Source organism: Labrus mixtus, chromosome 10 (assembly GCF_963584025.1).
Source record: "Labrus mixtus chromosome 10, fLabMix1.1, whole genome shotgun sequence".
NCBI lineage: Eukaryota > Metazoa > Chordata > Actinopteri > Labriformes > Labridae > Labrus > Labrus mixtus.
In genome coordinates, this window is record NC_083621.1 from 13,700,716 (window position 1) to 13,728,228 (window position 27,513).

Consider the following 27,513-nt stretch of genomic DNA (forward strand, 5'->3'; position numbering starts at 1 on the left):
TGCAAACAAAAATGAACACCAAATATGGCATTGAGCTGTCCAAACCCTCTTTATCTGAAGGAATAAGCTTTTATCCCATCATTTCTGAGCTTACGGCATCCTGACCCTCCCTGTCTGGGAGGGTGTCTGCTGTGTGTTCACCCTTTGTCTCTGTTAAAGATTCACTGTGTCCTTCAGCCATCACTCGTACTCTCTCTCTCTCTCCTCTCTGTGGGCCTGGGAGGGGGGGACTGGTCTTGTCTCTGGACAGAGGGGTGGTGTAAAAGCGAGGCTGAGGCACTTTTCTCCTCAGAGGATGGGTTATCTGGCAGCCAGCGCTTCTCTCATCATGACAGTGACTCACACATATACTGGATGACAGCAGGGGTCTTACCAGCATTATTCATGATGACCCTGGGGGAGGATGTACAAATCCTGCATGGAGTTTAAATTTAAAAATCTCACTGAAAATTATGAAAGCCCATGAGGCAAAAAAAAGCTGCAGCTATTATTATTTTACAATATGCTGATCTTTTTACAAACTGATTAATTTGTCTTTTTATAGGCAATAATTGTTAAAAAAAATCTCTTCACAAGTGATCAGAATCCAAATCTTCAAATGATATATTATCAAACCAACAGTCGTTAATCCACATATATTTAATTTAAATGATGTCAAACAAAGAAAACAGGAAGGGAGCTGTTGAATGCTGACATGTGTGAAGATACATGACTGAATTTTGTCATGACAGAGAGAAAAACAGTCTTAGTTTTGGCAGCTATTCTGGATTTCTGTGTTTTTTTGTCGTCGTCTCATTTTACTGTGAAGGCTCCCTCTTTTAGATCACAGACCTCTGGAAGTGGTGTCGCTGTGTTTCCTTAAAAATAAACTCGGCAGCAGTTTCCCCCTCATACATAAATCAGTTTGTTTCAACTAATGGATACTTTGTTTTTTTCATGTTGGGATTTAAAAAAGACATTTTGTCAACTAAAACCCTTCAGTACGACAATGCTTTCTTGGCAAACCGGTTGCTGCAAAGCATGTTTTATATTATTAGACACCAAAACTATTGATTTGGATATCTCTACCTTAGACAAAGTCAATCCTCTTGTGTCCTCTCCTTATGCTATGCTAAGCTAACTTGACCTATAACCTCTCCAAGTCTCTAGATGTTTTTGGTCCTGTTTCACACGCAAGCCTAAAAATTTTGCAAATTGTTCATGTTTACTATGATTTGCTTCAGAACTGGCCGCCTAATGCCTCCAATGCTTATTTTCCGTCTTGATCCTTTCATTGGTTTACATGTTTTTTTCATTTCACACTTCAGAATATTCCCCTGAAATAGCAAAATATTCTCACCTAAATGCTAACACGCCCATGAGAAGAATATGCACCGCAGCAGCTTAAATGTAGCACTTGGTTTAACAACTTCCATCCCACACTTGCAGCTTTAACAAAGTATGTTTTTTTTGAACGTGTTAGGCTAACTGTTTGCGATTATGAATGGTGTGTGGATGCGTGATCTGATTCTGAGGCCGAGGCAGGCATGTTGATGAAGCTGCCGCTGCCTCGATCCTCCGTCCCCCTCAGCATGTTAGACCGGTCCCGAGGGAGAATGCTAATACGAGGAGAAGCTTCCTCCTGGAATATATAATGCGACCAACACGCAGAGCTTTGCTACCCGAGGGAGTGGCATCATTCCCTGTGAGTGATGACTCATTAATTTATCCTCCGCTGGTTTATCCTGAAAGCCACTAATCCTACGTTCTGTAGATTCATAATGCATTAATGAACAGAGCATTTTATTCTGCTGTCAGATAAAACATTGTTTATGTCTGAAGATGTTTTTTTTGGTTTACATACAAGCTTGTAAATGTGCAAAAACATTTCTTACTCTGACCACTTTATGCAGCCCAGATAATTAGATTTCCACAAACACCACATTTATTATCTTAATTTTGTCCCCAGAAAGTCTAATGAGCATGCTCCCTCTTTTCCATCACCTCGACATTCATGCCTTCCCACTGCAGCAGGTTAATGGAAAGTTTCTCCCTAACAGCTGCTCTCCTCTGAGACTCCAGCCAGCACACACACACAGCCTCTCCTGCGCCATTAGCCAGCCGCTCTAACCTCTCGGCTCCTGCAGTGCAACATAATCACAAAGATCTGGACTGACAGCAAATGTGAATATATGAGGATATAACTGCAAGGCAGAAACCAAAGTTACGGCTGCGCAATACTGTCATTTCAGTGTTTGGAAGCTAAGCTGATTGCCAAACAGAGCAGGACTCCGCAATGTAACGTTTCTGATAAAAAAAAAAAAAAAGATATTTACTGCTCATCAGTGATCCCATATAAATCAAGAGTTATCAATACCCTATTGAGCCAATGTTTGTTCACTGACACCCTCATGGGTCAGGTGCATAGATTTGTGGGACATTTTTCCCTTTCCTTGTCACTGACTCTCTCACATTTTTACACTGCCTGAAAAAAATATGGAGCTGGTAAAGTCAGTATTCTGACCCTCAATATAGTGTAATGAAATAAGGCTTGGATAAACTGTGCCTGCTGTAAAGCTAAACAATGTTTAAAATGTGTGAAAATAATGTCGGATGCGTTGTTTTCCCAATGTGAGATCTTATTTTAGTGTCGCTAAATTGGATTGAAATTTAACGACGCCTTTGTTTTGAGGAATTTCTAGAGTGATCAGGACTGCCAACACCTTTTTTAATGAATGTTATTTGTTCCCACAGAGGCCGCCAATGGGAATGTCCCCGCGGGGCAAAGACCACCGCCTCGAATCCGCAACGTTCAGATCAACAACCAGATCGTCAAACTGAAGTACTGCTACACGTGCAAGATCTTCCGACCACCCCGAGCATCTCACTGCAGCATCTGCGACAACTGTGTTGGTAAGACGTCTCCTGTTACACGAGCTTTACGACGTGACAGGACGGCTCGCTGAAGCCGGTTTGTTTCAGCTTTCAGGAATAGAAAGGTGCGTGTGGAAAAATAGCTTGCTGACTGTGATGATTTTTTTTTTTTTTACTAAAGCCTGGATCTAAATGACCTCAACATGCATTTGTCACAGTGATTAAATAATTTAAAAAATCAGAGCTTTATAAATACATGTTGGACCAAGAAGACAGGAGGCAAAGAAAATAAATACTGAACAAATCAGACAAAAAAATGTCACAGTTGTTTTATGAAACCTGCTTTGTAATTTGACAGTGGTGAAGTGTGTGTGTGTGTGTGTGTGTGTGTGTGTGTGTGTGTGTGTGTGTGTGTGTGTGTGTGTGTGTGTGTGTGTGTGTGTGTGTGTGTGTGTGTGTGTGTGTGTGTGTGTGTGTGTGTGTGTGTGTGTGTGTGTGTGTGTGTGTGTGTGTGTGTGTGTGTGTGTGTGTGTGTGTGTGTGTGTGTGTGTGTGTGTGTGTGTGTGTCATCTGTCAGCCCTGCAGACTAACAGTGATTTGGCTTCTGATGACTGAGGAAAGCATCTGAGCAGAGCGTAGACTCAAGAGATATGAGAGGAGACAGTGGAGGCTCAGTGAAGGAATAAACGCTCAGTCATTGTGAACACTGGTTCATCTGTGTCCACCTGCTGTAGACACATGCACGCACACACACACACACACACACACACACACACACACACACACACACACACACAGAGTCCATACATAACACGGCAGCACATCTCAGTCCCTGTTTTACTGCAGTCATATCTGTTCCTGCTCATCTTGACGTCTTCTATAGAGGTTAAAGTCCTGCACAGAATAAGCTGCATAAGAAAAAAAACACCAAAGTCATCTTACTGATTTTATTTGTTTACGCCTGAGGCCTTTCAGGTTTATATACTATGAGATTGCTGACGTACAAAAGAGTTTAAGTAAAAAACAAAAAAAAAAATGTTTGGCTCTGTGCAGTTACTGAACACATTTAGTTATATTTTTTCAGTTTCAGTTTTCAGTTTTAATATCATGAACATAGAGAAAAAAAAGTTGTCCATACTGTACAAATAAGACATGAAGTCTGTATCAATGCTAGCAGCTCTGTCAGACTGTACTTAACGTTGCTTTGAGCTCCATGTTAATGTTAGCATTGTTGGAAATGACGACACTGAATTTTAGCCGGTTCCATTTTTACAGGTCACTGTCTTAGTTCAGCATGTTTACTTCTGCAAGGTAGCACTGAACAACGTCATTATTTATACAGGTTTATGTAGCTATGGAGGTCGTTCACTGGTTGTTTAGTTAAGGCATGTATGTGATATAGTCAGTGGCAGCTGCCGACCTCGCCATGATCCCAGCTGGCAATAACTGCATAAACACTTGTTCACTAGTAGATCTTGTCTTCCTGAATAGTTCTTAGGGAGTCCCATACTCTTGACCAAAAGTGTATGTGAACACTCTTAAAACTGAAAATCAGGACTGAAACTTTTCTTTGTAAGAGAAAGTGATGCTTTTTTTTCATCCCTAAATCCATGGACCGCTTTATGTCTCACACACATGTGTCTCAATGTTTACTGTAAACTGTTGTGAAAGTCCATCCAGGTATCCTGTTGTCCTCCTGACCCTTGACTGCATTCAGCTGGATCTCCTCCAAATAACAGAAAATGAGAGGCAAAAATGAAGTGATCACTATGTTTAGACTGCAGGTTTACAGAAGCTGATGCACAAAGCTATTTCTGCCTATAAGCCTGCATCTGAGGCGTTTTTTATTTTTAACTCACGTTTGATTTCTGAAAGTCTCTTTTCTTCAAAAAAAACACACAAAAAAACAAAACAAACTTTGCATGCAGCCTCTATTCATATGTGAACAGAGATTTTTCCTTTACTCTCCAGATCGTTTCGATCACCACTGTCCATGGGTGGGCAACTGCGTGGGCAAGAGGAACTACCGATACTTCTACCTGTTCACCACGTCGCTTTCCCTGCTCACCATTTACATCTTCACCTTCGACATCGTCCACGTTGTCATGCGTGAGTATCCTGCTGGTCTGATCTTACGGAACAGACATGTGCAACGTGCAGAATGATACATGACGAGTTTAAAGAATGTGGAAAAGCAGGAAGAACGACCTGTGTTACAGACCCACTTGCAGCTTCTGGTGTGAATGTGCCGAAACTACGACCTTGTTCAGACCAGGCTTTTCCTGGAGCATGACGTGACATTCAACAGAAACAGACAACATGACATGATTCCTCTTTCATCCTCGTCTCTCCTGCTTCCTTGTTCACACACTCAGTAAGAAGACGAGGAAACAGGAGTGTTTCTAGTCAGAATGATTAGCTCTTGTCTTGTTATCTTAATACTTAAGTAAAGTGTGGAAAAATGTGCATTTTCATTTGAGAAAAATGAATAATGAAGCAGTAGGATTTCTAGACAGTGTGTCCTTTTCAACTCTCCTCTGTGTTGCTCCTTTCACAGGTTCGGTGGATAATGGCTTTCTGAACACTTTGAAGGAAACACCTGGAACATATCCTTTTAAGCTCTGACCGCAGTATACATCATGTGAGCCAGATTTCCTAAAATAGAAAACATAAAAAAATCTAGTTTCTTTTAAGGCATAACAGCCAGGCTATGATTCTTCCTAAACCTCTCCATGAACAGCGATTTCCTTTTTTAAATAGCAGCCTAGCCCCTGGTCACAGTATACCTGTCAAGCTTTGGATTTGATCACATGATGAAGAAGTGTCCTTATTTAGCCTTTGGAAAACAAGAACAAAAGTGCAGAAGTGTAATAAATAATTTATGCAAGCTGTTCTGTGCTAAAGCTAGATGCAGTATTTAACATGTACAGCAATGAGTATACAGCAGCAGTAATAACCTCGTGTTACTTTGAAGACCAACATGCTCTACCTTCATTAGCATGAGGGGTTTTATTGATCAAAACAAGCTGTTCAAAACCAGCAGAAACATTTTGTATTTCATGGAGACAAAGGGATCTACGCACTAGGGATCATTTTAAAGGTTTTTCAATACTCTGCAAGGTTTTGGTGTCAAAATATTAAGTGCATGTTTCTGACAGCTCACAGATTTATTTTATAGTCCTCAAAACCTACCTTTCTTACTGTAATTTTATGGACAATACATATCTCCACAGTTCCATGACCATTTTTTTTTTTACCGTTCACGCTACATTTGAAACGTCCATCTCCCTTTTATGAATTGCACAATGGAAGATGTTCCTGTCTACTTTTATTGTTTAAAGCTAACATCAGCATTATGTGAAACGTATGCTAGTTGTTTGTTTATATCATTAAGGCTGCGAAGTTCGCCCTCGTGACCTTTTAATATAAATGTAGTCTCCGTCACTGTCATGAATTATATTGCAGCATTATCTGCCATTTTGCATTTATCTGCTATCCACTGTTTTATCAGTGACAATGTGTCATGTCATGTCTGTTGCTGTTTTCTTAACTCGTGTCCACTGTACTGGAGGTGTTGGTGTGTTTCTTCACTCTGTGGTCGGTGGTGGGTCTGACCGGCTTCCACACCTACCTGATCTCCCTCAACCAGACCACCAATGAGGATGTAAGTACATCTTTCTGCATGTTCCCTAAACATGCTCTGTCGTGCGACCGTGCACAACAGAGAGAGTTTCTGGAGGTAATGGAGTTATGGTTATGGAGGCAACATTACCATGCTTTATTGAATTGTGTGAACAGGGACCTGAATGGGGAACATTGCTAGTAGTGATATAGAGCCATTTACAGCCACTGAGGCCTATCAAGCAATATTGCAGCTTGCTAAAAAATAAGGCAAATGGCTCAGATCAGATCACTGCAGAGCTCCTAGAGTTTGCGAGCACAAATGTTGCTATTCTTCTTGATATTTGTTTTACTGGTCTAATAACTCACGGCCTGCCACCAGACTCTATGTTATCCATTACTGCGGTGCCTGTCATCGAGGACAACACTGGCAAGGTTGGGAGCCTAGATCTTTATTGGCCTATTGCTCTAGCAAGTGAGTGGTATCTAAGGTCCTACAGATATTTCTTATAGTTTGGTCATCTGAATATATCAGTACCACTGATAGCCAGTGTGGCTTTGAAGCTAAACATGGTAATGAGCGTTGTATTTGTGCCTTGAAAGAAGCTGTTGAGCTCTATAGAAGGAACAATTCCCTATATGATACATTGATGCCTCAAAGGCCTTTGATTCTGTCAACCATCAAAAGCTGTTTATGTAACTAAGTAAAAAGGGCTTCCTTAATATTGTAAGGCTTCTGGCTTACTGGTAACAACTGAGTGGTTGCAAAACCGGTTGTGTGTTGGGTAACAATTCAATCAATCATGTGTATGCTGATGATATGGCAAATTCCCCCCCCCCCCCCTAGCAGTTTCTGGGTGTCAGCAGCTGAATAATTGTTCTATGGAGGAACATATGACGTGCAATACAATGCTAAAAAAGAGATGTTGATATTTAGAACAAAAGGGGACAAGGACCAAGTTTTACCTGTCAGGGCAGGTGCTTAGTGTCAGCAGCAAAATAAATATTTAGGGACTTCAATACGGATCAAAAAGGTTATTTTACTATGAGTTATCTGACGTGCATTAGAGTTGAAATAAAACAACTGTTAAACACATTAAGTTCTATTTTTTAAGATGATGATGACGGTGCAGAATATTATATGCTCAGGCCAATATGTGTTCCGACAACATAAATCTCCTTATAGTACATACTGCACTGCTCTTCATACTGCCCCCCTGTGGGCCAGGTATAAAAGGGCAAGCTTACAAAAGCTTCAATTTGCTGACAATGACTCCATGAGGATACTATAAAAAAAAAGATAGACTATTGCAAGTGAAATAGTTTATAATGAAGGAGTTAACACTGTTCATGCTCTTATGAGAAACTTGATGTACAAATTGTCTTCCAATTGAAGGATTGTCAGAACTCCATTATTATGTTTCTGATGAATTCAAGTCATAGTTCTGTGTGATTCCAGTCATCCCTGTGGAGACACTGGAACAGCTGTCTGATATCATACTGGTGTTTGTTTGTCTTTTAACCTTGTTTGTCTTTACATTGTGTTTTTATCTAGCTTGGAAAATAATATGTTTTCCGATGGACTCTTGAGTCAGTCAATAAAGATGATGATGATGATGTAGCATAAAATAACTCCATGAATTCACTAAAATAGCACAAAGCTACAGACAGATCCTGTTGTCACAACCGTCGGGCTTTCACACTCTGAATCATTCACTGAGTGGCAGTGCTGTACTTTGCATCTAGTTTGTTTATGTAGCACACTGTCTTTATGCAAATGATCTCTGACCCTTGATCCAATGGGCCAATGGGATTAACTCATTCATCAATATGTACTCAAAGAGGTTCCAAAAAGCATCTCATCCCATTGAAGACAAATCAAATCCTCTCAAATTGAGATATTTGAGTAGATCTTGCATATTTTAAGATAAAATAAAACTTTATTGATCCCCAGAGGGGAAATTCGGGCGTTTCAGCAGCACAGACAAGAAAGCTCAAAATACACATTAAACAGAATAGATAAGATAAATACAAATAAAAGGGGGTATATACAAGTACAAAATGAATGATGAAGTTAACTATGCAGGGAATTGAGAATTGAGACAGTATTTGCAGAGAATGACAAGATAAAGTGAGAAGTGATGATTAAAGTGACTTGGTATGATAAATAGCAGCAAGTTTTTCATGATGAGTTTTTCACATTTTCATGATACAGCTCTTGTTTTTATAAGGTTTGAAATCAGTTTTCTTAGAATCCTTATGGAACAGTTACTGTGGGGGATGCTGGAAAAAGAGGTTTCATTTGTATAAAATACATCAATAAAAAAGATCATTAAGAGACCAAATCAAAGCCATTAGTATCATTTTAAAGATACTTCACTACCCAAAATGCTTTTGGCTTGGAATTTTAAAAAGTTCAATAGTTAGAGAGTACAGATTATTAGGAGCATGTTGGTACATCTTGGGCGATCAGGCGGCTTGTGAGTGGAAAGATAAACAAACGTACATCACAGACGTGTAAACATTACAGTTTCTAAAACTACAGTGCTGTTTCCTTGACAACGACACCTCCTCACACAGCTTAAGGACAGAGGGCTGGTAAACTGCAGCTTGTAAGACTATTATATTGTAAACTGTAGTAAAGCAAACACAGAGAGTGTTGTGAACTCAAATAAAACAACAGACTGAGAGGAAAAAAGAATCTCTTTCTGCAGCTTAAAGTGGCTCTCTCTGTGCTGTATGTCACATTTGTTTGTACTTTCACAAAATCAGACTTTACTGTAAATGAGGAAGAAGGACCACATGGAGAGATTACCAATCTTTCTTTACATGTCCCTTTTTTTTTAGTACGGATAACTGAGACCAGAAATCTCCTTACAAAGGGAAATATGTTCAGTACAGCAGGAACAGTTTTTATTCTTCTCTTTCTACAAATTGGTTTGTTAAGGCTTTGAATGCTTCAGGCAGCCGTTTCTTGGACTCCTCACTGTGCACAAAGTCGACAAAGTGTAATGTTCTAAAAATATGCACGACATATTCTTTAAAAAAAAACCAAAAAAACAAAACAGTGAAACAAGAACAAAACACAACGTTTGCTTTCTGACTGAACCTGTCAGCTACTTTCAGAGGGAGCTGGCGAGGCTAAATGAGGAAAAAAAAAAACAATTGATTGCTTTATTTAGTGAGCACACAGACACATTCAGGCTGATGTAAAGCAGGTGAAGAGCTGTAGATGAATCCACAGAGGGAGTCGTTTATGTTGCGCCTGTCTGTGTATAGGAGTGTTAACACTGTGTATACCATATTGGAGCATTGTTAGCATAGATCTGCCTGCAGAGGCTGTGACGTGAAACAGAGAGCAGCAGAGATGGTGCATGTGGTGGGAGGTTCTAGATGGCTGAAAGCAAGAGAGTGCATGCATACTTTGTTGTAATGATTAATTTATAATTCTCCTTTTTCCTTCCTGTGGGATGTCTGGCCTCATTTTTTTTTCTTTTTGAAGCTCTGCAGTGTGCACCTACAGTCTGATGTTGCTCCAGGAGTTGAAACAAATGGCTGTCAACCCTGCAGTTTCAATATCTGTGATTGGCCTAATAATAGATGCATCGATACCTGCAGGGGCCGGGCACACTGCCAAAAAATACTGCTGTGGCAGAGAGGTGGAGGAGGGAGGGAGGAGAGAGAGTAAGTGAGAGAGGGGAGTGAGGAGGGAAGGGGGTGGAATAAGGGGCGAGAACAGGAGAAGGCACCTTGAGTGTTGTAGCTGCTCGGGTCTCCCATAGGATGAAACATGCCCTGTCTACACACACACACACACACACACACACACACACACACACACACACACACACACACACACACACACACACACACAAAGATACACACATAGTACACAAAGGCATGCAGCACTGAAGTACCTCACGGGCAGACTGTTGACCTATATCCACTGCATCTAAAAAAAGAGCGGTTGTCTTTGTCTTGCTGGAGGGTCACGCGGTACAAACTCTGCTCTGCAGCCAAACTTAAGTGTAGGGGTCAGTTCTATATGCGTTTTATTTTATTTTATTTATATCAGAAAACTAGCTCTTATTCTGCATGTTCGTTGAGGTCAAATGGTATGTCACCTTATTTGTAAATCTTTTACTTACACTAACTCTTTAGTCAGTCTTGCACAATCATCACAAAATAACTACGGACTATATGTTACAGCAGAAACTGAAGCTGTTGTTTACTCACAACACCAGGAAAACCATACATTGCTTGTGCGTACTCTTTGCATTGTAGTCATCAACCCAACGACTGCAAATGTGAAGGTTTTCTGCAGAGCACCACTAGCTTGATGACTTGTGTTACCTGATTCAAAAATAGGGACTTTACAGACGTTTATTTCTGTGAAAGAGAAAATGACTTAACTGGAAAGCATAATGATGACACATTTAAAGATATGTTCGCCTTGACTGTATTGCTGTTGCAGTGACACAAATGAAATGGTAAATATAGTTGTTACTTTTTACAAACATCACTGCGCCTTGTCTGTGTTTGGTGTTTTATTCCAGTAAATCTGTGTGGGAGATTATTAACTTTAAAAATGTGTTTTAAGATATTCTTTCCTTTTAATCTGAGAGACATGTGGAAGAGGTGGGTTTTTATTTCTTTTTAGCCCTGAGTCGTTTCTGCAGGTATTCATTTCAAGCTGTGTTTGTAACTTGAGATGAAGCACGGGACAAAAATAATCTGTTTGCCTGAACTGCTCATTACCTTGCGCACACAAGCAGTATGATGTCAGTGTTCAGAAAATCCATATTTAACAACAATAATGAGCGGAACGAAATGTGATATTAGAAAAGTGGCGCAGCGCATCTCCACCCATCTTCAGAGGGAACACATCTATGTAGCTGAAATCATTCAAAATCTTTAGATCTTAAAAGGGGGGGGTATGCTTTCTACCAGCTCTGCACCAACGATGTCGTGGATGTGGTATTTCATGTGGAATTTCACTTGTGAGTTTGTTCGCCGCTCCTCCAACTCTGCCTTTAGGACCTCGCTATATTTGGACTTTTTAACCATGACGAGCATGGCTTTACCACCTTGTAGAAAGTATTTTGTGAATTTTCCAGAATTGGGGATTGCTCCCAAAAAAAATCAAATATGTCTCGCTGAGTTTTGTGTAATTTTTTTATAAAATGAAGCAACAAATCTAGAAAATTAACCTTTGATTAAATACTGTAAGCATAAAGTCTTGTGTTTAATTATTTCACTTGATGCAGGCAGTAATAAGAGTATGTTAAAAATGCAAAATGTGTGGAAGAAGGAGTTGATGTTTTGGAGTTTTAAATTACCACTACATGCTGTACTTTAAACCCCTCACAGTGTAAAATAACTTTCTTCATAGCTGGTGGAATCCTTTGAATTAATCTTCAGATTTTTCAATGAATTATTAGAGTGTTTTTTTGTCGCCTTGCTCGTTTGAACCTGTTGGCTCAGGGTTCCAATTAAACCAGGAATCATTACATCTCTGACGAGATCTTTTTTAGTAGGTCAAAGCCAAGCCTGTGGGAATAACATCTAAAAATGGAATTATGCTTTTGAATAAGACATAAGCAAGGGGGAAATCTTTTTTAAAAAGTGAATAGAGTGAGTGTGTAAGACATACAGGAAGTGTTTGGGATGTTGGTTTATTGGTTTTGAATGTTTGATGCCCTGGTGACCAGTGTTGTGTTCCGTTTGTATTTCTCAGATTAAAGGATCGTGGTCGGGAAAAAACAGAGTCCAGAACCCGTATAGCCACAAGAACATCTTCAAAAACTGCTGTGAGGTTCTCTGTGGACCAACATACCCGAGGTAATGTCAGATCCAAGGGCTCAACATGGTCTCACGTGAAACTGGGCGACTTATTTTGCATGAAACACCTGGCTTGAATCGGAATGTCACATCTGTTGTTGTTTAATTCATCATCATGCTAAAGTTTATGTCTTTGCTGTTTTCCTGCTGTTATCAATAAGTCCTGTATCGGTGCCTGTGAAAGATTAGACTCTTAGATTTATCGCTCTCCTGTGCATGGCTCTGGTGAATAACGATCAGGCTGAAGTAAGTGACTGATTGCCTCGTCTCCCTCTGCAGCGTCTTGGACAGAAGAGGACTGATGCAGGACGATATGCCTGTTTCTGCAACGCCTGCTGCACCCTCCTCCTCTTCCTTGAGCAGCAGCAACCCAGTGCCACAAACCACGGTGAGATCACACACACACACGCACACGCACACACACACACACACACACACACACGCACAGAACCCCTTCACACACTTCCATTAAAGTGGATAGAGGCTGCAAAGCACAGAATAGCGAATACAGAGTAAACATAAAACAGACTCTAAACCAATGACAGTGAGTATAGGAGGGCAAAGAGGACTTCTCTTTTCTATAATCCATGTTGTGATCTGGATGTGGAGCCATTTAGTGGCTTTTCTGCTAATAGAATAGATCGATTCTTAGACATGATTGTACTTCTCTTTAAAATGGACATAGCTGAGATTCTTCCTCCCCAAATGTTTTTGCTCTATCAAGCACTGAACGAGTGAATATTTTATTTTCTCTACCAACTGAGCTTCACCTCAGTGTTATTACTTTTTTTAAAAAGTCAGTTATTTAAGATGTTGTGCCTAATTACACTTAATCCTGTAGACGTGTAAAGTGACTCTATGTTTTTTTTTTAAGATAATCCTTCTGCAATATAAGCACAGCAAATCTAAGCAGAAATCACCGTCCCTGCCTGATATCTAAATCCTGCCTGATCAGTACTGCAGAAATAAACAGATTAGGACTTATTCAAACATGTTTTTAAACTCCTGGATATGTGCATTACATTTATAGCAATTAGTGTGCGATACATGCAGATTTGTGAATGGAATTGAATCTATTAATGCTGAAAAGTAACTCTGAATTCCTCTTCTTCTGCCCTTTAACATGATCATTGAAATGATTCATGCAAATTCCGTAGATGAAGTAGTTTTGTACTGGTCAAACTGTAAACAACTGTCACAGAAACATATTTATATTATAACAGTATTTGATCAAACAAATTCATATTATTGCTAAATATGCTCTGTTATGTGTTATAAACCTAGAATAGAAAATGTAAATTATATATAGCTAACCACAAACAATCTCAATAAATGTATTTATTCCTTTGAAGCTGTGCTGTGGCACAGTTTGTCACCAGTGGCCCTTTCTGCATTTGCATCTTTTCACCATGTTGTCCTCTGCCTACAGAAAACCACAGCTCCGCTCATCCCCAATGAGCACACACCTGATGATGCCAAGCCGAGCATTGCTGACTCAGCAGAGAAAAGCCCCTCCCCCAAAGAGGAGCTTCCCCCTGCTCAGAAGGTCCCACCCCTGGCTTCCCCTGAGACCGACGCTGAAACCACCCTCGCCAAGGACAAGATCCATTAGCTGCATTCAGGGGGCGGGGCCTTGTCATTAGCCCCTCCTCCAGCATCCTGAAACATTAATAATCAACATGTGATTACTGTGCAGGTGACTCTGTTATTCCTGCCCTACATTCCACCAGGAGAGCGGAGCTTTTGCAGCAGCAGCTCCTCCTCTCTCCCCTCCTCCTCGCGGCAGACGCTGCAGAGCTTTTTGATTGACACTTGCTCCTGCAGCAGGAGGAGGGATTTAATGGAAAGTCAGCAACTTCCTCTGTCTTCTGAACACTGCATGGGAAAGACACACAGAGGAAGAACTGCAGAGAAAAAACAACTCTTCATGCTAATGACATCCCAACAGGTCCCCTGTGGGCTGCTCTAAATGTTTTTGTTCTTTATTTAAAAACTGCATAATAACATTTACTGTAAAAGGCCCGTTCAGTATACTCCTTGCAAGTGTCTGGCAAAGACAATATAACTCCTGGACATGTAAAAACTTCATACAGTCAGTTTTCTGTTGTATGCCCATACATGCCCTATGCAAACCATGAGAAGGCTAAACAAGCAGCATTTTAATGAGAAGGGTCACATATGTGAGTTTATGAGTACAGAGCATTTCCAGAAAGGAATTTCTCAGCTGATTGATCCTTCCAGTGACGTCCCAACCTACCTTGTGTTCTGATATTGCTGCATTCACTACTGTTACTTGGGTTTATCTTTCTCTTCTTTTTTTCACAAAGCGATATGATCCAGACCAGTCCTTCCATTTTTATATAATCAAGGATGTAGTGAGATGTCGGTGCTCTGAAACACATGAAATAGCTTCATCGCTTTAGCAGAGCTGAAATGTTTTTTGAGTTTGAGAAGGCCGGACTCCTGATGATAGTAGACACTAGTGTTACCAGTGCCTTATCAAAAGCAGACCAACAGAGAAGCCCTTGAAATCTGTTCTAGCCGTTGATACAGTGTTAAATATGAATTGCTAATGTTTAGTCCAGTGGTTCCCAACCTGGGGTTTGAGACCCCTGTAAGAGGTTGAAGCTAATCTAAGCTGTCATAAGATTTTTTTGGGCCATTTTGCCTTTATGACAGGACAGTGAAGACTGACAGGAAGAACAGAGTTAGGGATGATGTGCGGTCGATGTCAAAGATTGGACTTGAACATGTGACGTCAGCGATGCCTCACATCTAACCATAAGGATTTTAATTTTTTTTAAATGAAAAAAAAAAAGCTTCCTGGTTTTATTTTTTCAAGGAGTTAGAAGAAAAAATTTATTCCACAGTCTTTTTTTCCCCTTAATGAGCCTGCCTGCCTTATGTACTACTTATTCACTGTTGTGTACAAATAACAAGCTGTTTTTAGTTAAAAAAAAAAAAAGTCTGGAACTCCTTCCTAACTTTCTTCTGTGTTTTTTACAAGACAAAATCAACGATCTTTATTATTACTGGTAGCTGTATTTCTGAACTATGGACAGAACCAGGCTAGCTGCTTTCCCCTTTTTAGTCCTTATGCTAAGCTAGCTCTTATCTAAACTCTACACAGGAGCTAAGTTAAAAGGTTTATTTCCTCAAATGTCCAGGTATTTCTTTTAAAAAGGAAAATAAAAACAATTGATCTGATTGATTAAGATTAGAGAAATGATTTGTTTCAATTATGCAACAATGTTCATTTTCCTCATTATATAAATGTATATTTATATTTGTTGAATTGATCACAGCTTGTGACCTGTGAAAAGAGATATTTCTTCAGTTTCGGGGGTCAAAGACTCCAAAGGCTGGGGACCACTGAATCAGAGTTCATGAAGCAAAAACTAAGCAAAGCCATTCTTTAACTGTAAATAGTTTTATCAAGTGATGCTGACATTAAACCTCTCAGCTAACTTGAGAGGAGGGAAGTTAAGTTGAATTAATTTAGTTTGAAGTGTAAGTGCAGACACTGTTAATGATGCTGCCTGTGAGCTTGAGCACCTCCTCCTGTAAATCACTCCCCTAGCAGATCATCGTTAGCCTCCTCTCTCCTCCTGTCATCTCCTCATTCCTTAAAGATCTCCCTCGTATTAACTCCTTCTCTGTACATCTCTGCGGTGACAGTCACTCCTACAGTACGCCTGAAGCCCCTGCAGCTGTCTGTGGCAGGTTTATTATCCTCGAGAATAAAGCCGAGGCAGAGAGAAAGACGTCCAATGCTTTTATTTTGACACATCTGTGTGTTTCAGACAGATCACAGCCTGTCATGTGGCTTCTTCAGACTTTGTTTCGTTTTGGTCACGGATCACTGGAGGGGACAAGCGAGAGAAAGAAATGAAGTATATTCTAAGTATTTATATGATGTTAGCTGATAGCGAGAGTTTGTAAAAGTGATTGTGTTGTATGCAAGACAGAGTCGGTGTTTGTGAAATATAATTATGTAGGATTTATAGTGTGTCAACAGCAGTGCAGCAGAAATGACTCAAACTGCTCACAGTTTCTCCTGATGACCTAAAAATCTGAACTCTTAAAAACTCAGGCCAAACAGAGAGAAGGAAATGAATTGTAGGATACTGCAGATGCTGTAGTGGAAAGCTGTGAAATGATTTTCATTGTATGTTGAAGCAATGTAAACCTCAAGACCCAGATTAGACAGTTAAAGGTAATGAAACTTTTCTCAAGGTAACTTTTAAAAAAATTGATTAGTGGAGGATTTTGTTGATAATCTGATGAACTGTTTTTTCCATATGCTACCAGAAAAAAGACAGTCGAATTCACTACCAAAAATGATGACATCTGGAACATGCAAATTCAGATCTATTTTTTCCTTAATAAAATTGTTAACAAATTACTGACAATTAAAATTTAAGAGACAATCAGGTATTTGTGAATCAACCAAGTGGTGAATCCGCGATTTTGAGCTCCAGATGTGTTTACTTCTCTACACTGGAGGTAAAAGGTGAGAGAACTAACACTTCTCTGATAGTGGCACTATTGTTCGGTTGAAGTAAAAAGAAAACAGAGTTTTTGTCCAGAAAAAAATTCCAAATGAGAAACAAAGATCACGTTTTAAAGCTGAACTAAGAAGCAGTCTGTTCTGTGGAAGTATTTAGAGACAGTTTGGTGTATTTGGTTACTTTGCTTTGCTGCCACGGAGAATGTATGTGATTGATATTCGATAAATGAAGGGCCGTTTGTGTTGATAAATGTGTAACAAAGCAGATCTTAGAGGGATGGTTGAACTTTGAGTTTGAGCTCTAAAGACTGTAGAGCCAAAGTGTAGCTCTTGTACTGTATGTATGAATCTTGTGTTAAAATGCCATGACGTGGTCAGATCTGAATGCTCTGATCAATCTATTACATTATGTATACAGATACAGTAATATAACATGATGGGACTCTTTATTTATATTCACTTTGTTCAGTATCGACACTGTGACTATATGTATTTCATTCAATTTACTTCACTTCTTTTTACATGATCAATGTGTCTGGTAAATAAACAATATTGTCTTATTATTATTACTTGTCTTGTTAAGGACGTTTTCTTTCGTAGACGTTAATGCTTCTCTGTTCTCTCGGTTTATTATTATTGAATATTCAAGGACTGATTTATAAACATATAGATGTTCCCCAAACTGTTTAATTAATGAATTCTCCTCCTGAGGTCTTACCGGGCATATATTTTTTTTTTAGCAGCCTGTAATTTGAAGGAAGCGTCTTCTGAAAGAGAAATCAGAACAGCTTTCCTCGTCTTAATTGTTTAGGGATCACTACATTTCTTAATGTGGAAGTTTGCATTGCAGCCCTCAGCCTCAAATACCTTCAGTGTAAACTAAACTGTATCATTTTTTTAATTATTTCACTCTTCAACCAGGGTAACCATCATTGAGTTTTTAAAATGTTTCAAATACTTTAGGACTTTCTCATCAGTTGTAGATTGTCTTAAGAGCTAATTAGCCAATATTAGTATGCTAACAAGCTTAACTTAAATGAAGACCAACATTGTCACGCATGTAGCACACTGCTGTTTGCATTTACCTCAACCTCATAAATTACTCACGGACTGAAATACTGGGTTGATCTTTCTCACTCAGGGATAAACTGGTTTTGGATGCTGTTTGAAGCAATGTGACCCTTTTCATTTGATTGATAATTACAAATGTTTGTGTTCAATGACCTTTGGAGTTCCCCAAGGCTTCATACCTAGGCCACTTATGTTCATCATCTACATGTTCCCACAGAACAACAGATTCTCTATGTATGCAGATGACAACCAAATAGATATAACCGTTTTTACAGTTGATTACAGTCCAATACAAGTACTAATAGATGAATTAAACAAATCAATGTGATTGGATTGTCAATTAAACAATAAAATAATACTGTAAAAAAATAATTTTAAAAAAAGAATAAAGGTCCATGCCCTGCTTGCTAATACTATATATTGTACACACTGTGAGAATTTAATTTGTTGAAATTCTGTTGCAAAAAGAGCCAAACAACACCAAACCTTGTTGGCTGAGATAATAAGATTATAACATTTTAAACACCTGAATAAAGTTTAATTCAAGATCTATTTACAGCACTGTTAACATTCCTCATTATGACACAATGTACCTCCTAAAACAGGTTCAACCACACAATCCAGTTTCAATTCAAGTTACATGAAAAAATGTGAAAGTATTTTGCTTTTCCTATTTGTTCAAGACTGCACAACATGAAAACATTTACCACAGGATCACAAAGAACGGAGAAAAAAAAATGAAATCCTTTTGTGGTACCTTACATGAAAACAGAAACAACAAAAAGTTCCATAATTCCCACAACATTAAATCCATCAAAACATACATCCAATGATTTGACTTAACTGTAGCAGATGCTGACAGATTCTGCTGCCTGATCAACAGTGCCAGCACACTCAGTAAAACCACATCATGGCTCTACATTATTTCAACCTTACATTGTTTTTCTTTTTACAGTATGCCATCTTATAATGACGAGACATTTCATGGCATTAAACCTCAGTCCACATAGTTCTTGAGTTTTAGGATTTTGGGTATATTTCCCCCACTGCTCATGATCCCTCATCCACAGTCAGCTCCTGCAGCTGCTCCTGCACAGAATCCAGCTGTTCTGTTTGGTCTTCCTCTTCCTGCTCATGTTTCTCCTCCTCCTGGTTTGTCTGCTCCTCTGCGGCTTCAGCCTGGAGTTCCTCCTCTGTTTTTGGTCCATTTTCCAGGTTCTCTGAGCTCTCGAAACAGCCTGAATCCCTCGGCTCCTTGGAGACCTCTTCACTTCTGCCCTCTTCTTCTGGCTCTGACTCCTCTTCAGCTACAAGGGCCAAAGAGAATCATGTTTTTTAAACAGCATAAATAAAATCTCTTCTTTATTCATCCTGGACTCTGAGAGATGCTTTCATCTTGTGCACCTTCAGAGAATAAATAAATATACTTGGTGTACTCTCTATTTCTCTTTGAGGTATTATTGGACTCAAGAACTACAGGTGTTGAAGTGCTTTTCATAACCCATAGTAGAGGTGACGCCGTGCAACTGAGCCATTGAATGTTTCAAAATTATGCAGCACAGGTGGAAAAAAATATCTAGCGTTTTCATGATTTGAGATGAATAAAGCTTTACTGTGTGTTAACCTACAGTCTCTTAGCAGCTCAGAGGCGTTCAGGATCTTGAAGCGCTGCTCTGGGTCAGTGATGTTCAGCTCATTGAGGTGAGACTCCCTCAGTCCTGCAAAGTCCTCCAGAGTCTGGAAACCATGCATGGACAGCAGTGAACTCAGCTCCTGAAACACAGCAACAGAAACTTTTAAACAGATTTCCAAGAGCATGACGATTCCAACATGTCTTATGATGCAAACAGAGTGTAGCTCACGTTAAGACCAAAGCTGTCCAGCACCTCCTCCAGGGTTTTCGGTTTGGAATTGCCTCGGTTGGTCTTGCTGTTGCAGCGTCTTCTCCTGGTGGGGGGGCTCTCATCTGGCAGCAGGTTGACGTAGATAAACTTAAAGGAGCCCACTTTGTTGTTGAGCTTCCCTGTCCAGGTCCCCACAGGGGGCTTCTCAATGATGTAGATGATGTCGCCTTTCTGTAACAGAGATGACGCCGAGCGCCACGCTTAGTCATCATGATGATGAAAGGATGAATAAACCCAACCTGGAACCGGGTATCATTCGGTGCACAGGGAATACAACTCTTGATACTCTTCTGAGCTGACTGCTTGATTTACAAACATCTCTTTGTTATCAAAATGATTCAAACTTGTTCAGAAGAAAGCAAACGAGAATAAAGGCGGAATGACTCAAAATCAAACATTGCAATAACTCCAGACGTTTTCTCTTTGTGGACTCCTGTATCATTTGTAACACAGTTACACAAACTTTACAGTAGTATGTTACTTTACAAGCAGTCAATAAAGGGTCATGTAGTCTAACTTCAACATAAAGAATAATAATCAAACGACCCGCCTCTAACTCTAAGTTAACAAGCTCCCCAGAGGACGCCTCAGCGACACAGCAGAAGAGGCTGAGGGGCAACAGAGACTCACTTGAAGTTTGAGCGACTCCACGTCATAAGGGCTGGGAATGAAGTCAGTGTGGACCAAAGCACGGCCACAGAACGGTCCGGTATAAGACAGGCCATTCTCCTCCAGCCTCATGCTGTCTCTCTGACAGTAACCGCTGTCCAGACTCTGTCTGTCACTGCCTGAAGAGGAAGAGAAGCAGCGTCAGATTCATATTTAGCCTTTAGATGCAGTTCAACAGACATTAATCATATTGCAAACATGTGCTTGAAAATGTACAGAAGAGAATGTAAGTGTCTAAATAAAGAGTATCTTGCCGGACATTATTTTGTACGTCAAAATGTTTTTTCTTTTCTTGTTACATAATTACTCTTAACAAAAATGTGTCACCTCTATCAGTGGCCTCTATTTGGTGGACAACCATGTCCTACATTTTTAGTACTTTAGTTTCCATGATGCTTTGTGGTCCATGATGCTAAGTATACTGTGGTCAGTCCCTGCATTCAAAAAGTACATTTTTGTGTTTGTTTTATGCAAACTAGTTGGATATAATTAGTCATAACACTGCAACTTTAACTTTGCTTTCCCTTCATCAGTCTCAGTCGTAGTCAAATCTTCCGCCGGGCAGAAAAAAGTAGGTCAGAATAGCTAATAAAAAAAAAGCAGCTGGCTTGCATAATGCAAAAATGTATCCTGATGTACTAAGACTTCCTCGTAATTTTAGCACACTGTCACTGAGTCATGTCCCTGACTCTGGCTCTTGAACCCGTCTGCTTAATCAGTACACTGAGGATCTCTTACTTCCTGAGAGCTGGCGGCTGATGAGGCTGGGTGTGGCATCCTCAGACCCCGAGGAGCACACAGACGTCCTCTGTCCTGCGCTCAGATCAGGAAGAAAATCAGAATAGGTGGGAGAAAACTCCTCACCACTCTCACCCTGCAGAGAGAGAGAGAGAGAGGACAACAGAGCAGGTCAGAGCTTTCCTGAGAAGCCATTATTGTACACTAATGTCACATTTGACACAGAGCTATGAAATGTACAACTTTAAAAAGGTTTAAAGACATTAAAATGATAACTACTATTGGCCCAAATATAAATGAACTATCTAGGAATAAATAAAAATAAATGAACTCAATGACTGTATTGACATATCACCCTGTGAGAGCTTTCTATTATTTGTTGTAGATTGAAAGAAATATTCTTAATTATTACTAAAAGATACAATTAGAAGTTTTGGTCAATTGATGTCAGGTAAAAACTGACAATCAAGTTTTTTCCAATGTTCAAGATAACATCCTCAACCACATCCCAACCATACTCGTTATTGCTGTAGAAGGGTAAAAATATTTACACTGAACAAGCTGCACTCTGAGATTTCTGACACTTTTTCTGGTAAAAAATAAATAATAAAAAACATTGAATCAATTAAACTATGATCAAAATAGTAACACGAAATTTTCCCCTGGGATTAATTAAGTTTTTCTGAATCTGATTCTGATACCTTTGTCTAAAAAGAAATCAAGCACAAGATAACAGTACAGACATTCGTCCACTAGATGGAGACATTTACATATTTCTGTAAAAACAACAACAGCACTGTACTAAGTTAAATAGCTATGTTTTTTTTATAAAGCTGTTTAGTTAAAAAACCTTTTCGATATTTTATCCTAGTTTTAGATGTATAAATCATTACTGTTTGTATACAGTGGTTATTATATGTTATTCAGGTTAGTGTTGAAGGTACTGTAAACAGGATTTACCCCCTCCTCAGCCAGGGCCTTCTGCACCATCTTGGATGTTTTGCGGGTCATTGTGCGAGAGATGACGTTGCGCCACTTCTTGCCCAACTTGCTTCCACTTTTCATTGCCTCTTCTGCTGTTACACTGTCTGAAACCTGAGACGAAAGTCAAATAAATCACTATTTCAAAAGTCTCAAAAGATGTCAGATGGTTTGATCATATGTGAAACAAACTCAGTGTATTTACACGTTGTACAACATCGACTTTGCCACCGTTACAAGTCAACTCCCAGGCTCACAAAACCCACAGACTCTGTGGTAGTTATGTTTTGATTACACACATACTGCTGATACCCACAAAGTAACAACACACACTCAGAGGCACACGCACACCCACACACCCACACACACACACACACACACACACACACACACACACACACACACACACACACACACACACACACACACACACACCTGTGCTTTGTGGGCTGTAGACTCAGTATTGAAAGCTAACGATGTAACAATACTTTATGAGGGTACAGACATAGAGGTCGAGTCCACTAAATTTGCAAGGAAAATGAAGCAGATACACCGTTAGATTTAGAGACAATACAAAGTTAATTCAGAGATATAGTTTGAGATGATGGCTCCCTCGGACTTTCTAAACACTGATCTTCATTCAGTGAGTGACAACAAGTACTTTGAATTCAAATCCTGATTTCAAACTGAACATTTTTTGAGTTTTTTTTTGCACTTGTAGACAGAGATCATACCTGGCAACCCAAAACTTTTGTGACATTTTCTGTGAAACACTTCAGTAAAGAGAGAAGCTGCAGTGTGAAACATGCAGTAAATAACTGAGATGACAAACACCTGTCACACCACCACAGAGACCGGGGGGAAGGGGGATGTAGCAGCTGAGTATGGAAATAAAAATGCATGACATTTGATCAAAAATGTCTGAATTCACTGGGGTATGACCACCAGACTCTTTGTTAAGTGCTCGCTGCTTCTGCAACTGTCTGCCTGATGCTGAGGCTCTGTGCTTGACTGGCTCACGGTGTAGAGGACATCCTGTCTGCCCGCTGCTGTCGTCTTGGCTCTGTGCAACACTTCTTCTGCTTACTTCCTCTCTACTTCTGCACTTCTATGCTTCTTTCTCTTCCAACTTCCACTCACATATAGCGATAACTTACTGGAAAAGTTTTTAAGTTCTGTGAATATTTTAGTTGTGTTAAAACATCCACCCACACATGCAGCCGTTTGATAAATCAGGAAGTACAAACTGTGGACTTCTGTAACAGCCGTAACTGATCAACATTTTTGCACTCTGGTCTCTTCTGCAGGAACTTAAAACAAAGAGTTCAGAAAATAGCTACTTCTATTTTTCGAAACAAGGACGTCTTATGTTCATAATGACGGGCTCGTGTGTTTTAGGACGGTGTTTAAGAGGAACAGTCCGACTCACATGCTCCTCAAAGTTTAACTCCTTGTCTGACGCAACAGGAGATGCAGGTTTGTGCTTCATAAAATCCTTGAAGCTGCTGGACCTCTGCAGGGAAAGCTGGAAACACACAAAAAGTTACAATTATTTAAAAAGAACAAAATCAATAACCAGGCAACTACTAACAGCACAGGCACATTGATACTTCTGTCACCACAAAGCAAAATGTGTAATCATGCTGGTTTGCTGTTTGGGGGTTTAACACTGATAACACTCATCTCACTGTTCTGCACATTTTTTATCTTTTAAAAAGTGTGAACTGTTAACATTCACAGAGGGATTTCTCAGAAGAAATGACAGCCTCTCTTCACAAAGTGATCCAAAATAAAATCATCTAGGTCATTAAATATTTGCATGTTGCAGACGTCCCTGTAGCTGCTTCTGAAACACAAGTACAAATTGATAGAAACTCTAATCGATAGTTGTGACCTTCATATTTACAGTCTATGGTTGTGACTCGGAATTCTGACATTTAAATTTAGCAAAGACACAATGAGACAGGAACATTTAATGTTTTTAAGAATGTGAATTCATTATTTAAATGTATGTTAAAGTCAGTATGAAAATGCAGGTTTCTAGAATGAACATGACAATGATAGATGAGAGCAAAGATACCATTAATCTGAAATAAAATCATGTTGTGGAGCTTCAACTTATTTCTTTTTGACCTAATCCTCTGATTGTTTTTGTCAATCAATCAAAAACAATTAATTGGGTCACCTCAATGATAAGTAATTCTAACAATTGTGTAATTTAATTTAAAAGGCCTCTAATTTGTGTGGGTTGAATTTTTTTTATTTGTTTTATTGAAACACACAACAATGAATCATTTTCAAAAGAGCTGATGATGGAACAAAAAACAGACTGTCATCTACATAATGCTTAAAAAGGACAAATTCAGATGAACAAAACAGGGAAATTTCCCTCCTCTTTGACATGGTTATCTCCTCTTGAGAGTTTCTCTTATCTCTAGTGGAAATTCTCAGACTTCTTTTCCACTTAACCGCATGTCACTGTGCATTATCTTATCGCTGATCATCCTTCTTGAGTCTGGCTTGAAACCACAGGAAATGGACAAAGCTTGAGCAACTGCCAACAGCGAGTCACTGCAGACGTGTAGTTAGTGAGTGCAGCAGAAGGTCTCTGCGTCTGAAGAATTAAAACCTACAGTGCAGTGAAGGGGACAAATGGCCTTTATTACTACAAGGCCTCTTTGAGTTTTGCTTTTGAATGTCATGTTTTCCTGCCACAGTATGTCTTTCTAAAGCCACAAAGCTTTCTGAGAAAATCCATCTTCTGCAGGACAGAGACTAGACTGCAGCCTTGGTTATTACCGGTGACTATTATATGCTAGGAGATGATTGCAGAGAAAACCGAGATGTGTAAAGATTGGGTGTGAAATAAACCACATGTGGGGAGATGTGGATGGGAATAAGGGCACAGGAGGCCCACGCTCATGGTGGTGGCAGCTCAAGACGAAAGCCACAAAGTCTGCTGTGAGTCAAACAGCATCTGCAGTGCAATGATTCACCCTGCCAGAAGAAGAGGAACTCTACATTTCTAAAAGAGCACAGTGATTATGTCGAAGCAAGAATGTAGTTAGCCGTTAAATAAGTTTAAGAATTTCAGAATTTTAAAAAGTTCTGGGCTTTAAGTTTGTGTGTTTATGTGTGTGGGTTTCTGCTTAACCACAAAGGTTTGCAGGAACTTGAGCAGACATCCTGTGTTGAAAAGATGTGCACACAGAGACAGCTGGATGTGTTTCAAAGGTACGACAAAGACCTCTCCAGGATCACTCTATAATATTTACATTAATGAATCATTTTAAATTTGAGAGCTTAACCTCTAAACGTTCCTACTCTCTAAAACAAAACAAAGGAACGCACCTTCTTCTTCTGCGTCTGCTCCTTCTCAGAGGCGTTGGAAGGCCGTCGCCTCAACATCTTCTTCTTCAGTGGTCCTTCAGAATTCTCTGGACCAAAAGAACGACACACCAGGCTCAATCAGAGAGGATTTCTGTCTCCGAGCTGTCAGTTCCAGAGCTGTCAGATAAGAAAACACAGCGGGAGGTAGAGCGGCACTCTGCAACAGCTAAAAGAAGTGCAGAAGCACAGAGAGGAAGTCACGTGGCCACACAGAAACTGAAGAGTCAAACCCTGTTTTTAGAGCACAGGTTTACACACAGCTCTGCAAGCTAGAAGTCTCTGTTGCTCTAAACTGAACTGACAATCACAAAACAGTACACGGAAATGTCCTAGCAAATTAGTTTGACTGTTTAGATTAAAAATTACAGTAAGTCGTTTTTTCACTTTCAACCTTGCCTCACATTTAAAAATATTATTTACCTCTGGTTCAAATTTAACGTGTTCTGTCAGATAGAGCTGAGACCAATGATCTACTGATTACTTTTAGCATAAAAACTGAAATAATAAAAATCTCTTTTCCCGTTTTCAGTAAGATATTTGGCCTACCTCATCATAGACCAGGACAGAGTTTGTTATCTTCACACTGGAAACCCTGATACAAATCAGCAAATGCAAAAAAAAAAAAGGAAAAAAAAGAAAAAGCAAGACATAAATGATCCAACCAATACAAATGAAATCACTGTTTGAGGTCAACTCAGTGTAGGGGTATCGGTGAGCATGATTTAAGGCATGTTACCTTTGGCATTAGTAAGAGCATGAAATCCTACAGTTTGCACAACGTCCACACTCCCACTGACACCAGTTTTAAAATTCAGCAGAAATCTGAAGTGAGTTTGTTAGCAGAAAAGATCTCTATCACGCAACACAGCAGGTTTTGAGTTTTTCAACCAGCTCTGTGTGTTTGCAATGTCCAGTGTAAAACATGTAGTGATTGGTTTTTTTTTAACTTGTGTGGAGTGAAAGAAATCTAAAGATGACAGAAAGAAACTCAGTATGGGCTTTGCAGCTGCAGTACGAGGCTAGCTGCAGCTTACAGAGGTAAAAATAATAATAATAAATTCGATTTATATAGCGCCTTTCTAAATACTCAAAGACGCTGTGAGAGGAAACAACAAAAAAAACAAAGCAAAAACTAAGAGAACAATAGAACAGAGAAGTAATGTAAAGGGAGGGGGATGAGATGAGACAATCAGGTTACAAACTGGAGCTTATTCAGGATATTAATGCTAAACAGTGTTTTATGAGACAAATGAGAGACTAACACTTCTGACAGTGTAGACTCTAAACATAAGCAACACGAGTGAGTCACAGAAATGTGTGTGCCTCTGACTGTAGGACAGGTCAAACACTGGCAGTGAGGGAAGTACACCATAAGAAGAAAACCACATGATACGAGGAGGATGCCCTATTTAAGCTTCCTGTCAGACGAGTAAAGGCTGGCAAGAAACACTGATCCGTCTGCACATCGTATTCAGTGTGTCAAAAACAAAAAAAGCAACACATGAAATGTAAAGGGAAAATTCATATTCTTTACTGAAGTAAAAGTAGAACTACCACACTATCAAAGTGTTATAACTAAACATGACACATCTGAAAAGGAAAACAAACATTTAGAGCATTAAAGATAAAAGTAATCAATATGCAGAATGTTAAGAATACTTTTATAACCATATGTCATAACATTATTGTATTGAAACATGTATACATTTTATTGTTGTGAGTATAGATATTGTGTAGGTAGTTTTTAGGCAATGGTGTTTATACAAATTTAATGTTTTTCATAAACCGAAAAACATCTACAAATATACTCAGAATTAAAGTAACAATAAAAAAAATTGGTTTTGAGTAAAAGATTTCCTTCAACAGTGAACTATAAGTGTAAGGTAAAGGATAATGAGACTGGTAATAAACCCTTAAAGGTACCCTGATTACTGT

The 27,513-nt window shown here is 39.4% G+C and overlaps 2 protein-coding genes across 2 annotated transcripts in view; one reads left to right on the forward strand and one right to left on the reverse strand.

The window, feature by feature from the left end:
* The window catches only part of zdhhc9 (zinc finger DHHC-type palmitoyltransferase 9), a 28,949-nt gene extending 11,555 nt beyond the window's left edge, over window positions 1-17,394 (forward strand). The window contains exons 3-9 of the mRNA XM_061048465.1: window positions 2,734-2,892; window positions 4,825-4,962; window positions 5,411-5,464; window positions 6,420-6,517; window positions 12,212-12,315; window positions 12,595-12,703; window positions 13,745-17,394. Of these exons, the coding sequence (XP_060904448.1) occupies window positions 2,734-2,892; window positions 4,825-4,962; window positions 5,411-5,464; window positions 6,420-6,517; window positions 12,212-12,315; window positions 12,595-12,703; window positions 13,745-13,927 (845 nt within the window). The 3' untranslated portion in view covers window positions 13,928-17,394. The remainder of the gene's footprint in view (window positions 1-2,733; window positions 2,893-4,824; window positions 4,963-5,410; window positions 5,465-6,419; window positions 6,518-12,211; window positions 12,316-12,594; window positions 12,704-13,744) is intronic.
* Window positions 17,395-18,853: 1,459 nt separating this feature from the next.
* sash3 (SAM and SH3 domain containing 3) lies at window positions 18,854-25,765 on the reverse strand. The gene is made up of 8 exons (XM_061048464.1): window positions 25,540-25,765; window positions 23,618-23,713; window positions 22,168-22,302; window positions 21,208-21,343; window positions 20,431-20,588; window positions 19,759-19,971; window positions 19,525-19,669; window positions 18,854-19,203 (listed from the first exon to the last, which is right to left on the reverse strand). The coding sequence occupies exons 1-8, from the start codon at window positions 25,594-25,596 to the stop codon at window positions 18,947-18,949; spliced, it is 1,197 nt and encodes a 398-aa protein (XP_060904447.1). The 5' UTR covers window positions 25,597-25,765; the 3' UTR covers window positions 18,854-18,946.
* Between the last annotated feature and the right edge of the window lie 1,748 nt (window positions 25,766-27,513).

Coding starts and splice junctions, on each gene's coding strand:
- sash3 (XM_061048464.1), bottom strand. CDS start 25,596: ATGTTGAGGCGACGGCCTTCCAACGCCTCTGAGAAGGAGCAGACGCAG. Junction 21,344..22,167: donor AGGCCCTGGCTGAGGAGGGG/GTAAATCCTGTT, acceptor CTCTCTCTGCAG/GGTGAGAGTGGTGAGGAGTT. Junction 19,670..19,758: donor TGGACAGCTTTGGTCTTAAC/GTGAGCTACACT, acceptor GCTGTGTTTCAG/GAGCTGAGTTCACTGCTGTC.